The following is a 14,558-nucleotide window of genomic DNA, read 5'->3' as shown; positions in this document are numbered from 1 at the left end:
GAGGAGGAGGAAGGGAGAGAAAGACAATGAGACGGCTGTTTTTGATGTTTGGCCAAAACGCGGTGGGGTCGCAACCAGAGTCGCCGATGCGGGCGAGATGGGCAGGCAATTCGTTCGCAATGGCCGGAGCCAGAATGAACAGGCAGGCAGAGAGAGCGGTGGCGACGTCGTGGGGAAAAAATCTTTTGGCCCACTGCGTGCAGCCCCAGCTTTGTTGGGGCCGGGGTAGGGGCCAGCGAGGAGGACGGTGCAAATAGTGCACTCGAACGGTATTATGCGTTGTTCGACGCGCTGCCGTCCGGAAATTGGGTACCCTCCGGCCGCTAGCCATGCAGGAAGGTTGTGCCCAGAAGGCCGGTGTTCGTCGATGGCGCCAACAGCACAGCTAGAATCAGGGTGCATTTCAGTGGGATTAGCCGACCCCAGGCGCTAATTCCATTGATCGTTGTACGCACTGTGCGCCGTGTTCGAGAAACGTCCTTGGGTAGGGGTACGCGTACAGTACAAGTACAACCATTTAGTAAGTAAGTACTCCGGATAGTACGGAGAACTTGCAAGAAAATGTACGGATACATGTACATGTACTTGGTTGTACTTGATTACATGTACACCAACTACAGTACTACTCCGTCCAAGTTTACGAACTTTTTCACATATTACGGAGTACGGAGTACAACTATTACCTTAGTACTAGGTATTGAGTAAGTACACTCCGTGATACTGTTCTACAACTACAAGTATTGTATGTACTCCGTATGCTGTACTTACTGTACCTACCTGTGTGAGTTAATACTTACCAACAGGTAATTAAGTACTAGGTAGTATGCATCCAAGACACCTACTTGTACTGTATACGTGCGTACTTACAGCATACAAGTCCATGTACGTACGTACAGTAAGTACCTGTAGTCCTCTGCTGCGAGTACATGCACATACAGTACCTATGTACAGTATACAAATATTTGTACGTGAGTACCGAGTACAGTAAGTACTAACCTAAAGTCCTCGAGCACAACAGCCGAGGCAGCTTATGTAATATGCTGCCAACGGCGCTTAACCCGTCCGAGAGTCCGCTATCGATGCCAACTGAATGAGACTGACTACCAGGTATTATTATTTGGTCACTACATGCACACGGAGACTCGAACAGTTCAAGCTCTGCTCCGTAATCATCGCATTCGATCATACGGCCTGCTTTTGACAATCAATGGAAATCTAAAATTCCTCCCCGCGTCCGCCATGAGGCCCTTCGTTTGGTAGACATCGGCCATGGAGAACGTCGGTCATTCCTCGAGGGGTCGTCCTCGCGAGGCCCAGCCCGTGGCCGATCGTAACCCTCAAGCGACCCTCTACCGCCTCAACTCGAATCAGAGCAGCTCCAGCATATTTGAGAATGTGGAGATGGCTCACGAGGAGGTGCGTCGCCTCCTGCGTCCCCCCTTGGTCCCAGTGCTGACGGCCCACGCAGTTGTACGCCGGCCCTGTTGCTGAGAGCTTGCCGACCAGCGTCTCGGCTTTCTCCCACCGCCGAACCCGTGCCGATTCGACGGCTAGCTTTACGTACTACGAGGAGGATCAAGAGCCGTCTCCTGACGCGCATAATCACGCCGATGATCTGCGTAGGCCAAGCATGAGCGACAGCTACTCAAGACGCAGCATCAGTGACGTGGGCGACGTGGGCGATTTCGAGTTCAGCGTTGTGGACGATGACGACGATTCTGAAGTCAACGAATATCCGGGTGCCGGCGATGAGTATCTACTCCGTCGCTGCTCCTCCACTCACTCCCGCGCTTCCGTCCACGCCCGGCTTCTTCGGCGCGACAGCACTGGCACGGCGGCAAGCTCGCGCCGAGATGGACGTACGACGCAAAAGATTTACATGGCAAACGAGGATCTGACCATTGTCATTGCCGGCTTTCGCACCAGTTCCGCCGGCTACGCCGCCCATCTCCTTCTTTGCATTCTCACCCTTGGTTTGGCATTCCTGCTGTTCCGCTGGCTTCCGCGATTGTATGTGGCCGTTGTCGGTCGGCCATGTCCTTTGAGAGACTGCGATTGGGTCGTCGTCGAGAACCAGTGGGGAGAGCTGGCCATCATGCTCGTCAGGGCGCAGCCGTTCAATCAGCCAGTTTCCTCGGTGTTTGGACTGCCAAACAAGATGTACTCGTACGCACTGGACGAGGAAAGCGACCCATTGATGGATCATCTTCGATCCCTAGACTATCGTTACGTCCGCCTCTTATTCCACCCCCTCAAGGACAAATTCGTCTTATCCGCCGGCTGGAAGGACCCCGAATGGACCGATGTTCGTATGGTGCGATCCGGTCTTGATAGTGACGAAAAGATGACCCGGGAGGTCATCTTCGGAAGCAATCTCATCGACATTGAGCAGAAGCCAATAGGACAGCTACTTGTTGACGAAGTAGGTTTCCTCCCGAAGCTCGACGAAATCGCTGGCCACCTTGCCGCTGATTCATGCTTACCGGTGCCGTCTCAGGTGCTGCATCCGTTTTACATCTTCCAGATAGCCAGTCTAGTCTTGTGGTCTGTGGATTCTTACTACTACTATGCAGCCTGTATTTTTGTCATCTCGGTCGGCAGCATCATGGCCACGCTGCTCGAAACGCGCGCGGTGAGTCTGACATCCTTCTGCTCGGACCGTGTTTGCTGAGTCGAGCATGCAGACCATGAATCGTCTGCGTGAAATATCCCGGTTTGAGTGCGACGTCAGAGTTCTTCAGGATGGCTTTTGTACGCATTTCGACGTCCTTGCCATCGTTCTGATGCTGACGTGCTGACCCCGCGTGTCAGGGAAATATGTCTCATCCAGCGACCTCGTTCCTGGCGACATTTACGAATTGAGCGACCCAAATTTGTCGCAATTCCCAAGCGACAGTATTCTGCTGAGCGGTGACTGCATTGTTAATGAAAGCATGCTAACTGGTAAGCGTTCGCTGCTCGTCATTGCTGGCGACGGAATTGCTCGTCAGTCACTGACCGGTTCCAGGCGAGTCCGTTCCGGTATCGAAGCTTCCCGCTACCGATGAAACGCTCGAGGCCATGGATTTGGGAGCAGCGTCTGTATCGGCCGAAACGGCAAGACATTTCTTGTTCTGCGGCACCAAGATCATTCGCGCACGACGACCACAGGAAGACCAAGATGGCGATGCTGCAGCCCTCGCACTCGTCGTCCGGACCGGCTTTAACACCACCAAAGGTGCACTTGTCCGATCGATGCTGTTCCCAAAACCCTCCGGCTTCAAGTTCTATCGCGATTCGTTCAGGTACATAAGCGTCATGGCCATGGTCGCGATACTCGGTTTCGTCGCCTCGTTTATCAATTTCTTGCGACTCAAGCTCGCGTGGCATCTGATTATTGTTCGAGCCCTGGACCTCATAACCATCGTCGTTCCGCCCGCTCTCCCCGCAACATTAACCATTGGCACCAACTTCGCCCTCTCCCGCCTAAAACGCAAGAATATATTCTGCATCAGCCCGCAGAGAGTCAACGTCGGTGGCAAGTTGGATATCATGTGCTTTGACAAGACGGGCACAATAACCGAAGACGGGCTCGACGTCCTCGGCATCCGCGTAGCTTCGGCGGATACGCACAAATTTGGTGACATCATTTCGGTAGCACCTCGAGTCACGCCGGGAGTTGCTGCAGGATCCAAGGGACCGAGTTCCTTGCATGCAGCGCTTTACACAATGGCAACCTGCCATTCTCTGCGTTCCGTGGATGGGGAGCTGGTTGGCGACCCGTTGGACGTCAAGATGTTCGCTTTTACGAATTGGACTTTTGAAGAGGGAGAGCAAAGGATGGGAGAGGCCGAGGATGGCGAGCAAGGCGGCCTGGCCCCTTCGATTGCGCGCCCAATCGATGTGCGAAGTTCCTCCCGACCATCCATCTCCGGCTGCCCGTCGTCTCTTGCGGTGCTGACACATTCACTAGGGGTCTCTTGAGCTCGGCGTGCTGAAGTCGTTTGAGTTTGTCTCGCAACTACGACGCGCAAGCGTCATCGTGCGCCACTTTGGACGAAAGAGCGGTGACATCTTTGTCAAGGGAGCGCCGGAGGCCATGCGAGAGATTTGTCGCGAAGAAAGCAGTAGGTGATGTTGCCCATTTTCTGCCCGCTTCCAGGGTGGCTAATTTGGTTCAGTTCCGAGCGACTATGACGAGCTCTTGTCGTTCTATACCCATAAAGGATACCGCGTCATTGGCTGTGCGACGCGCCATCTTTCAAGACTCAGCTGGGTCAGGGCGCAGAAGATGTCGAGGTCCGAGGTCGAGAGCGGCCTCGACTTTGTTGGCTTCATCATCTTCGAGAACAAGCTGAAACCGGCGTCGGCCGGCGTGCTGAAGGAGCTTCGCGACTCCAACATCGGCACCGTGATGGTGACGGGAGACAATATTTTGACTGCCATCAGCGTTGCGCGAGAGTGCGGCCTTGTCGATCGCCATACCCACTGTTTCGTTCCTCGTTTTGTCCGGGGTAGGTGGCTTGTCAGTCACGCTGCGACGACTCGATGGCTGACGACAAGTAGGGGATGCTCGTGATCCAACTGCCGAGTTGCAGTGGGAGAGCATCGACAACAGCATTTATAGCCTTGACAACACCACGTTGCTGGTAAGCCTCTCGCACAATCTTCGCCGGAGATGGGGGCCGCTCTGACAAGAATGGAAAGCCTCGACCCGCCCCACCGGAGGGTGACGTCTCGCTCCCTTTCGACATCTCTAATCTCCGATACTACTCTCTCGCCGTGAGCGGAGACGTATTTCGGTGGATTGTTGATTATGCGTCTCCTGAAGTCTTGCAAAGGGTAGGTCGAATTTGGTCACCACGTCGTTTGACGCCCAAGCCTAAGTCTGCGTGCAGATGCTCGTTCTCGGCAAGATTTTTGCAAGGATGTCCCCCGACGAAAAGCACGAATTGGTAGAGAAGCTGCAGAGCATAGACTACTGCTGCGGGTTCTGCGGCGACGGAGCCAACGATTGCGGGGCGTTGAAAGCAGCCGATGTGGGAATATCGCTGTCCGAGGCCGAGGCGTCCGTCGCCGCCCCCTTTACCTCGAGAGTGTTTGACATCCGCTGCGTCCTGGAAGTCATCAGGTAAGCGATGGCCCTGCATGGCCAGACCTAGACCTGCTCGCCGCTGACTCGCATCGATGGCAGGGAAGGGAGGGCGGCGCTGGTGACGAGTTTCAGCTGCTTCAAGTACATGAGCCTGTACTCGTCGATTCAGTTCACATCCGTCAGTTTCCTGTACGCCAAGGCGTCGAATCTGGGAGACTTCCAGTTCCTCTTCATAGACCTCGTCCTCATCTTACCCATTGCCGTTTTCATGGGTTGGACGGGGCCATCGCCGGCTCTTTGTCGGAAGCGACCAACGGCGGACCTCGTATCGTTGAAGGTCTTGACGCCGCTCCTGGGTCTCATGTGCGTCTGCATCTTCATACAGAGCGTGGCGTACGTGACGGTCCGAGAGCAGGAGTGGTACATTCCGCCGAAGCTGAAGCATGATGAATCAAGCATCAAAAACTCGGAAAATACGGCGCTGTTCTTGGTATCGTGCTTCGAATACGTCCTGTCCGGCGTGCTGCTCAATGCTGGACCGCCGTTTAGGCAGAGCATCTTTTACAACTGTACGTGCATCCGCGGTGGACTACCCCGTTACTTGGGCGAGTTTGAAGGGCGAAGAGGGGAAGGCTAACGGGATGAAAAGGGCCGTTTATGGCAACGATTGCTCTGACGTCGGCGGCGACGCTATACATGCTGCTGGCTCCAGCACATGGGCTCATGAAACTGATGCAGCTGACGCGAATGAGCTGGGATTACAAGCTGTTCCTTGCGGAGCTGGGGGTTATGTATTTGATGATGGCGTGGATATTCGACAAGTATCTCGCCGTGGGGCTCGCGAGATTCTTGGCCGTTGCAAGAGAACGGATCACAGGACGGTCCAAAAAGCGCAAAGCGTACAAGATTATTCGAGAGGGGATGTGGAACTGATAGATCTGCTGGGTGCAAAACAGGACGTTGATGGCTGCGAATGTACGAGTAGATGAGATGATGAGCCGATGACGCATGGCTACATCGCCAAACTACCGGGTATGGACGGAATGGTGCTTCGGGGCAAGAGGTCATTTTGGCGGTCCCTCGATGCTGGGGAGAGGCAATGGTCGACTTTGCATCAGAACACGAATTTGAGCACTCGGTGGTGACACTTGGCGTCTGGTCGAACGCGTCTTTGGTTCCACCTCGACACCCCTGTCCATGAGGTCATACGAATGGCTGTACTTGCTTCGATTCGGCGCGGCACCCGAATCCTGAGTCGTCACTGGCGACGGAGTGCTGGCAGTCGTCTATGTCATGGAACGAGACACGAGCATACGTCGCACCTGTTGCACTGAGTGAAGACAGACGATACGGCTGGTGCGACGCGGTACAATCGGTGACAGTTTTCTACACGGCGGCATCAAACGGTTTGCGCACGAAGATGCCGAAATCTGTTCCAGGAGCATCTGGGCAGGGGAGGCTGAGAAGTACCGGTGCTATATTTGACACGTAGAGATACAGCCGCTGACGCATCGCCAACTGGATCCGTCCCGGGCATGAATGTCGTCCCGTCGTTCAGTGGTCCCAGGGGTGTTTCCAACCCATCAAGACAGGGCCTGAATAGGAGCAAATGAGAGTTAGCTGGGAAAGGCAAGCGGTCGAGACTTTATGATCGAGGGACTGAATCCGTACCGTCCTTCTTGGCTCTGTACATCAGCTACATTCTCCCGTCAGCACTGCCCGTTTGCGTCCCGTTCTCACGTCGAGAGGATGCTAACTCACCCAAAACCACATGCCGGCACCGAGAGCAGTCGCGGTCAATCGGTATATCGGAGCCACATGCGGCACAGGAGGTCTCGGGGGACCCATGGCAGGCGGAATATGAAGTCGATGTGGAGGAAGGTAGAGATGCGTTTGGCGTGCCTGGAGCAGAGGATGCGCTGAATGAATGTCCGTTGTCAGCTTTGGCTACTTTGACAAAGGCTTCCGTGTTGGGGAGGCGGCTTGTAGAGCTTTCCGCGGGAGGAGACCTAACCTGATTGCCAGGAGCCAGCCGTGTTCGTGATGATGCTGTCGATGAGTTGCGACTTGTGAGGAAGCGGATTGGAGAATTGATCGCTGACTAAGGTCAAGCGCTGAGGACCTAGGAGGAGTGGGGCCGCATATCCAAATGTGCAAGTGTGCAGTAAGTAGAAGTAAGCAAGTACGGAGTACTTGTTACAGTATACTGATTTCCACTTGTATACAGAGTACAGTGTACTTGCTTGGACGGAGTAGGTGAACAAGTATAAGTACATACTTGAGCATTTAATACGGAGGAACAAGGACGGAGCGCAGCGTGCACTTTTGCAGTATTACATAGGTACTTACTGTACGCTGCAGCACAGCAGGTACGTACTTACTGTACTTGGGGTAATCCTACCAAGGAATCGTCTACATGCCGTCTACATGCATGTATTGGAGCGCTCTGTAGTGCATTTGTGCATGTCATAATACACTACTAACTGCCTATACTGCCTTATTCACTACTGGCGAATACGGAGTACTTAGTGCTATAATACATACTGTAGTGTCCATGACGGTGTATTTGGTATTACATGTTTCTTCTTTGGTGCAGGGTTCATGAACTGACGGATCGTCCAGCATGGCAACTCCTCCCTGTCTCAATCATCCTGGTATCGTACGCATTCGCCATAAAGGGCAATCCCACGAATCTCCCCGCGGGACAAGGAGTCAAGAAGCCTAGGTAACGTACAGATTGTCTCTGGAATTCTAGTGATATGTTTGGAACCCGACCTCGGCGGACCAGCAATTGATTTGGGCCATGCCACAATACCATCATACTACTGTACGCCTCTCAGTATTCAAGTTGGCCGGCAAGCACCTGGTCTTTATCATGACTGAGCAATAGGCTGTGAATAACCAATCCGCAGTACTAGCATTCCGCGAAAACGCGCCAGCGAACGGCAGCAACTGCGGCAATTAAGGAACCATTCACGAGCATAGACCATCAAGTTCACAAGCCAATCTTGCGTCAAACAACATTGGACACACCTGTATTCGCGGGGTACTATGCTGACGATGTGCCAGCTTTAGTCAGCTCGTGCCGTGCACTTGAAATTACGACAGCCTGCTGTTATCGCATGGTCAGAATGCTTCGAACAACATACTGTATACATAATACGTTATGATGGATTGGCCGTATTGATTCATCCTGCATAAAGCTCCGCATAGCAACATGAGCGAAACAACGAGACAACCAAACAACCCAACAATCAACACAAAGCAGCATAAATGCACAAACAAGCCACTTGCTCGTACTTGTACTTAAAGCATTCTAGAACAAAAGCGCCCCTCCCCCTCCCCCCCCCCCCCCGCCCATATCCCCTCTACCCCGAAAAAAACATACGATTCGATTGCAAAAAAATAAAACGACTCGGGTTATACTTGACGTAATATTTTGGCTGGCAATAATTTGTGGCATATCGGACGGATTGGTTGTCGCCAGCGGTCCAGCAATCCGCAGATGACACTTTCTACTTTGAAGAGATTGTGTTGTTGCCAGCTAACACCCTGAACCTAACCCTTGTGATAGAACACAGCAGGCCGCATCAACACAGGTAGACAAAAAGAATGTCACTTACGGCGTCACGTTTTCTAATGCAAACTCATACATGCTGTTGCATTCAGTCACATCATATTGTTATTCCTCTCGGAATTGTCGAGCTACTTTGCTGTTAGCTGCCCCCTACACCTCATGCGACCGACAATGTCAGTACCAGCCCACAACGCTTATCCTCTTTCTTCTTCTTTTATTTTTTCCTTGGGAACCAAGATGTTGGGCAACCAAACTGTGAGGTAGCGGCGAAACTGTTTCGAGCTGCCCTATCATATCGCATTGAGTTGCTGTGCATCTTGGCAGCTTGGCCGTACAACGCATGCCATGTACGGGCCCCATTCATTCGCAAACGGAGATTTGCATGGCCCACCTGGATCTCAAGCAACGTTTGTTGACGGTGTTGAGATGGCTGAGCCACATAATGTCAAGGAAGGCCATTTGTTGTTCTGGCGGTGCCCACCGGCTGGTTAGAATCGAGGGCGTCGAGCAAATTACCGCTGTCTGGCGGGCTTTCGTGGTTGCCGACTCCAATCTGGGTGGCAGATGGCGGCTCCACGGCTGGTGTAGCAGGCACCGACATGGCAGTTGACGTTTGTGCCGGGGGCTGGTCATTCGGTTGCACAACAACTGGCCAGATGAATTGGAATCCGGCAGACTGGCTGCCACCGGTAGAATCCAACGGGCCGAAAACATCATCATTCGGTGTATTCAGAACAGGGCGGGGCAGGATGGAGACGGTCTTGCTCCCATCCTCCTCCTCCATGATGGAACAGGAAATTGCCCTCGTGGGGGTCGCTGAATCCATATGCTGTCGTGTTGGAGAACGTGGAGATTTGCGGAGCCAATGTTGGAGATTCTGGTTATTGCTTGATCAGCACAATCTGATGCTGACTGGTTTCGTAGCTGTTGGCACAACATACTTGGGATCCGGCCAATGATTCTTTAAATACAATCGACGGCTGGTTGGGTGGCAAAACAGCCCTCGACGCAGGCCCCAGGCTCCTTCGTTCACGGAAGAATGCAGTATCACGTCACTGTGAGGTCCGTCCTCATAGACGAGATGAGCATGCCTGACGTAATTTCACCGGCTTTCTGAGCTATGACGCATAAGACGTGGCGGGTGGCGGATAGCCAAACCTTGTGCTTGGAGTGGTGGAGTGAGTGGTGCGAGGCTTTGGCCTGAGCGGGCCGCTCGCACGCTGAGGTTCCCAGCACATGCCCAAAGAAAGAAGAAAAACATGTTGCAAGAGCCGGCTCTCCATATGTTGTGCATGGCTCCTGAGAGGCTTGGTACTAATTCTGCTACACCGAATATCCTCCTTTGGCAGGTGTCGGTGTCGTTCGCATTGTAAAGACTCGGATATGTTGCGATAAGGGCAGAAAGGGCAGTGCACTCACTACAGAACTACGGCTAGAGTCGAGTGCCCTCGCGTTTTATTTTCTCACGGTTGACATGAAAATTCCTCATGTATTGGCAATATCCCCTTGCCCTGCCATCGTATCACTTTTCGTGGCCATGTTTTGTCACTTGCATACTTACATGCAAGTACTCTACTGTACTGTATGTCTTCAACTGCTAGCCCAACGTTGACAAAAGTTGAGAGCCCAGAGACACTTTTTATGGGCCTATAGTAGGTTGCGGCGCAATAGTCAGTCCCACTTCCACGAGATGAGAGAGCTGCATGGTGTTCTCGTTGTCTGTTCTCGTGCCACAATGCTTGTTGTGCTTGTTGAGAGTATAGTTGTCTGCATGCTTCGTATATCGCTACATCCAAATGGCTGATGTACTCAAGTATTCATGTACTGTTAGCATTGAGCAGCGGCAGACACGCCATGTTGGTCGTATCGCCGACATTGGTCACAGCAGCTATCAGTTATCATTTAGACTGGGATGGCACTTGAATACAAGGCCAATCAGTGACTTCAAAATTTCGTTCTCGTTCAAATGATTCGCGGTACGGGCTAGGCCACGATTAAGAGCCTGTAAACCAAGGGGCGGAGAGGAGTTCTTCACGGGCAGCCTCAACAGTAGTACGGTATGCAGCAAGGGCGAAGAACAGTGTTCTTTACGACAAAAAGTAGCAACTCACCATGAATTGCGTAACGAATTGCGTGCCATGGCTATTTGTTACGTTTGGAGTTCTATAATGCGGACTCGCGGTAATACCTCAACCAATAGACCTAGGCCGAGGACTGGCCTAGGCCTGGCCTAGACCTTCAAAGTCCATGTTGCAATTTCCTAATCGGGTTAACTATATGGAGATCGTTGTGAGACAGTGCCCAACACACAACTCCGCAAACATGGACATGATTCACAATCTACTTACTGACTGTACGTGTAGATGCACTTGCCTTTACGGCCCTTGCTTCCTGTACCGTAAGTAATACATGGACCTGCAGCGCAAAGGCCACAGAACAACGGCGGGAGCAAGGAGAGTTCTCGCAAGCGAAAACATATAAATATGGCGTTGAGTGCGCCGACAATGTCTCCGTTGCCCTCACATACAACTCGCAACCCCTTTCCACTCCCAGGGCACTCGTTTGAAATAGGCACTCTCCACAATGAAGTTCATCGGTACCATTCTATGCGCCACTTGCGCTCTCGCAAGTGCTGTCGACGTCGCAAGAATTCCCGGCTTCGAGAGACTCGGAGATTTTGCCAAGACTGCCGGCCATGGTAAACCGGCCGCCGCTCAGGCGCTGCTACAAGTACGGCGCGTGACACGGTCCCTCACCGAGACGAACGAAGCCTTCGACAAGGAAACTTTCGCCACCGATTCGGATCGACTCGCCAAAACCATCAAAACTTCGACCGAAATAGTACAGGACCCGGCCAGTTATTCAAATACGCAACGCTCGGGCCTTCTGGGGCCCACCATAGGCATTGAGATTGAATTTTCCATATTGCGGACTAAACTAGACGGCATGAAGACAGACATCGAGAAGAATGGGAGTTGTCAATTAGTCCGCGAGACACTTGACACCATTGCATCTCGACTATCCAATCTTGCCGAGGCCATAAACGCCATGGTGCAAGGTGATGTGATGGCGCTGCAGACTTCCGTCCTCTTGCGTCTCCTGGAGAAGATCAAGCAGGACTTTGCGGCAGAACATTGCAAAGACTCGAGCGAAAAAGCCTGAGGCGACGTCGGTGAAGGGGGGTTGTTCTGTTGAAAACGATATCATGCAAGAATAATAGCTCGTCAATTTCGCTTGCATCGCTCCCGTGCCGACCCAAGGCTCATGCCACACGTGCAGAGTAGAGGACCAACGAAGGGCTGTGAGGTGAAAAGCACGTTTGTCATGGCAGGGGGAACTCCCGCCTGTGCCAAAACCGTACCAGTCGTTGACAAGGACTGGCGTCTTTGATGCACACGTGACTTTTTGGACGAACGAACAGCGAGTACAAGTATTTGTACTTGTGCTTTGCCATCTTGGATCCCACATCGCATCGTCGCCAGCCTTGCCGTAGCTGGACTACAGCTAATACTACCGGGTAGTATCGGGGTGCTCTGTGACTACATTCACTCCACTGTAACGGTCATCCTTTCCATCGGATAGACCATCGTACAGTAAGTACACAGTACGGAGTAATACACAAAGACATCATCTCGGGTGTCATGGTTGTGCAAGGAATAAAGTAATGATTTGCGGCGAGTTTTACGCCGTATTCCCTGCCTTAACATGTATGTATGTGTGTGTGTATGTATGTATGTATGTATGTATGTATGTATGTATGTATGTATGTGTGTGTGTATACATGTCCTGTACATGCAAGTACATGGGTAACTACTGTAAGTACATGGGCAACTACTGTAAGTACATGGGCAACTACTCTAAGTACATGTAAGTACTTGGACTCTGTGTCGTTACAGTACTTGTTTGCTCTGGGCACTCCGTAATTACTCCGTAATTACTCCGTAATAATAATACCAATCGCACATTTGCGTGCACCTACATGTACTTGGTCCGTGTACATCTACTTCCGCTCCTTAGTACAAGTGCATGCAATGTATGTAGTTGTACATGTACTTACTGAAATGGACTAATGCATCACACCAATAGCGCCTGTGATTTGCCGCCTGACGTACAACTAAGTACATGTACTCTGTTAGTACAGCAAGTATTACACCTACGTCAGGGGGCACATGTACCTACGTTGCACTTCTGATAGATGGTTACAGGCATCAACATGGCGCTATTTGCCTCCTAATACTAGCACCACGCCATTACTATTACCTCGCCCCTCCAATGCCACGCGGTTTCGCCGGCACATCGCAAGCTGCCGCTCGGAGTGCCGGCTGCTAGCAGCAGTTATTAGTTACTGCTCGTCACTAACCAATGAAAGGCGGTACTATTGCCCAACTATTGGCCTAGCAGACCGTACCCTCCGTCTCCGCTGCATCGACCCATGGCGGTGCGGAGTTCGCTTACTAAAATTCACAACTTGCGCCTGCCCGGTGCATTTGTCCTTCCACATCCAACCGTTCTTCCATCGTCTGGACACGTTGACACCTCAACCTCGGACGGCGTAAACTCTGCACACCTAGCTCGCTGGCAGGGCTCTGTTACTTCATATTGAAGCCATAATTCGTGCATCGGCGCTTTTCCTATCCTATACATACGAATGCTCCGAGTGGATGCGTGGCCGTCATTGCGTCATCGACCCGGCATGAACATTGTGCAGAACGGTTCCCGAGACCGAAGACTCGACGAGAATTAGACACGGCATCCTCCACACCGCTCAGATCAAGATACGCATACAGACACAGATAGATACACCTACCTCGTTGACGATACCGCAAACATGGCGGCAGCAACAAACTCGACGCCGCAGATTAGCTCCAAATCTCCCACAATCCGTCGTATACGTAGGTTTCGCCGCCATCAGATCCCCTCTCCCCTCCCCCCTCTCCCCTCCCCTGGACTGACAGACAGCCGCGTACGTCTAGTCCGAGAGGCGGCCGAAATCTCCAGCTCGCCGTCGGCAGACTACGTCGCCGAACCGCTCGAGTCGGACCTCTTCGAGTGGCACTTTACCCTCCGCGGCCCGCCCAACTCTGCCTTCAGCCAAGGCATCTACCACGGCCGCATCATCCTTCCGTCCACCTATCCGCTGCGACCCCCGAGCTTCCGCTTCACCACGCCCAACGGGCGCTTCGAGGCCAACCGTGAAATTTGTCTGAGCATCAGCGGTCACCACGAGGAAACGTGGCAGCCCGCCTGGGGCATCCGCACCGCCATAGTGGCGTACGTCACCCGTGTACCCCGCGCAGACGCCGAGGACTTTGCTGACGACATCTCCTTGCCTTGCAGTCTGCGGAGCTTTATGGAGACGAGCGCACGCGGCCAGCTTGGCGGGCTCGAGTCGCCCGACTCCGTCCGCCGCCGCTTCGCCCAGGAGTCGACCGCCTTCAGGTGCTCGACCTGTGGCCGCACCAACGCCGACATCATCGCCGAGTCCGAGAAGCGGGCCCAGGAGAGCTCGTCGGCGGCCGCGGATGTCGAGGTGCCCCATGACCTGCGCATGGGTTTCAAGGACGAGATGGAGGCCAAGAAAGCCGCGTCCGCCGTCAAGAATGACCATTCGGACGCCGCCGCCGAGCTCGCCGAGGGATTTGTGGCGACGACACCCATCTCGCCGAGGAGAGACTCTCTGCAGTACGCCGCGCCGCCTCCCCAGTCGGCCGTCGTTACGAACCAAGTCACCCATCTCTCGCGCCGACAATCCGTCGCCCCGGCCACCCCCTTGGTTCAACGGCAACCCCACCCGACACTCCCCAACCAGCCAAACGGCGTACCCTTGTGGATCGACAGGGCCATCGTTGTCCTGGGTACCCTCCTGACCGTCTTGCTTCTCAAGATCCTGCTTGGCATCTGACGGCA

The 14,558-nt window shown here is 53.1% G+C and overlaps 4 protein-coding genes across 4 annotated transcripts; 3 read left to right on the top strand and 1 right to left on the bottom strand.

Annotated features, from left to right (window-relative positions):
- Positions 1 to 1,269: 1,269 nt before the first annotated feature.
- DCS_05542 (uncharacterized protein) lies at positions 1,270 to 6,007 on the top strand (the record flags this gene model as incomplete). The annotated part of the gene is made up of 12 exons (XM_040802844.1): positions 1,270 to 1,416; positions 1,469 to 2,632; positions 2,685 to 2,751; positions 2,812 to 2,943; positions 3,008 to 3,882; positions 3,953 to 4,106; positions 4,161 to 4,493; positions 4,546 to 4,628; positions 4,687 to 4,821; positions 4,878 to 5,110; positions 5,174 to 5,643; positions 5,724 to 6,007. The coding sequence occupies 12 exons, from the start codon at positions 1,270 to 1,272 to the stop codon at positions 6,005 to 6,007; spliced, it is 4,077 nt and encodes a 1,358-aa protein (XP_040657877.1).
- Positions 6,008 to 9,096: 3,089 nt separating this feature from the next.
- On the bottom strand, positions 9,097 to 9,477 carry DCS_05541 (uncharacterized protein; the record flags this gene model as incomplete). Its single annotated transcript, XM_040802843.1, has 1 exon — positions 9,097 to 9,477. One exon carries the CDS (start codon positions 9,475 to 9,477, stop codon positions 9,097 to 9,099), a length of 381 nt encoding a protein of 126 aa, XP_040657876.1.
- Positions 9,478 to 11,234: 1,757 nt separating this feature from the next.
- DCS_05540 (uncharacterized protein) lies at positions 11,235 to 11,813 on the top strand (the record flags this gene model as incomplete). The annotated part of the gene is made up of 1 exon (XM_040802842.1): positions 11,235 to 11,813. One exon carries the CDS (start codon positions 11,235 to 11,237, stop codon positions 11,811 to 11,813), a length of 579 nt encoding a protein of 192 aa, XP_040657875.1.
- A 1,666-nt stretch (positions 11,814 to 13,479) lies between these two features.
- On the top strand, positions 13,480 to 14,553 carry DCS_05539 (putative ubiquitin-conjugating enzyme protein; the record flags this gene model as incomplete). The annotated part of the gene is made up of 2 exons (XM_040802841.1): positions 13,480 to 13,543; positions 13,625 to 14,553. The coding sequence occupies 2 exons, from the start codon at positions 13,480 to 13,482 to the stop codon at positions 14,551 to 14,553; spliced, it is 993 nt and encodes a 330-aa protein (XP_040657874.1).
- Positions 14,554 to 14,558: the final 5 nt, after the last annotated feature.

The sequence above is a fragment of the Drechmeria coniospora genome, chromosome 02 (assembly GCF_001625195.1).
Source record: "Drechmeria coniospora strain ARSEF 6962 chromosome 02, whole genome shotgun sequence".
Lineage (NCBI taxonomy): Eukaryota > Fungi > Ascomycota > Sordariomycetes > Hypocreales > Ophiocordycipitaceae > Drechmeria > Drechmeria coniospora.
The sequence above is the reverse complement of the archived record's forward strand: the minus strand, read 5'-3'. Positions and strand labels throughout refer to the sequence as shown.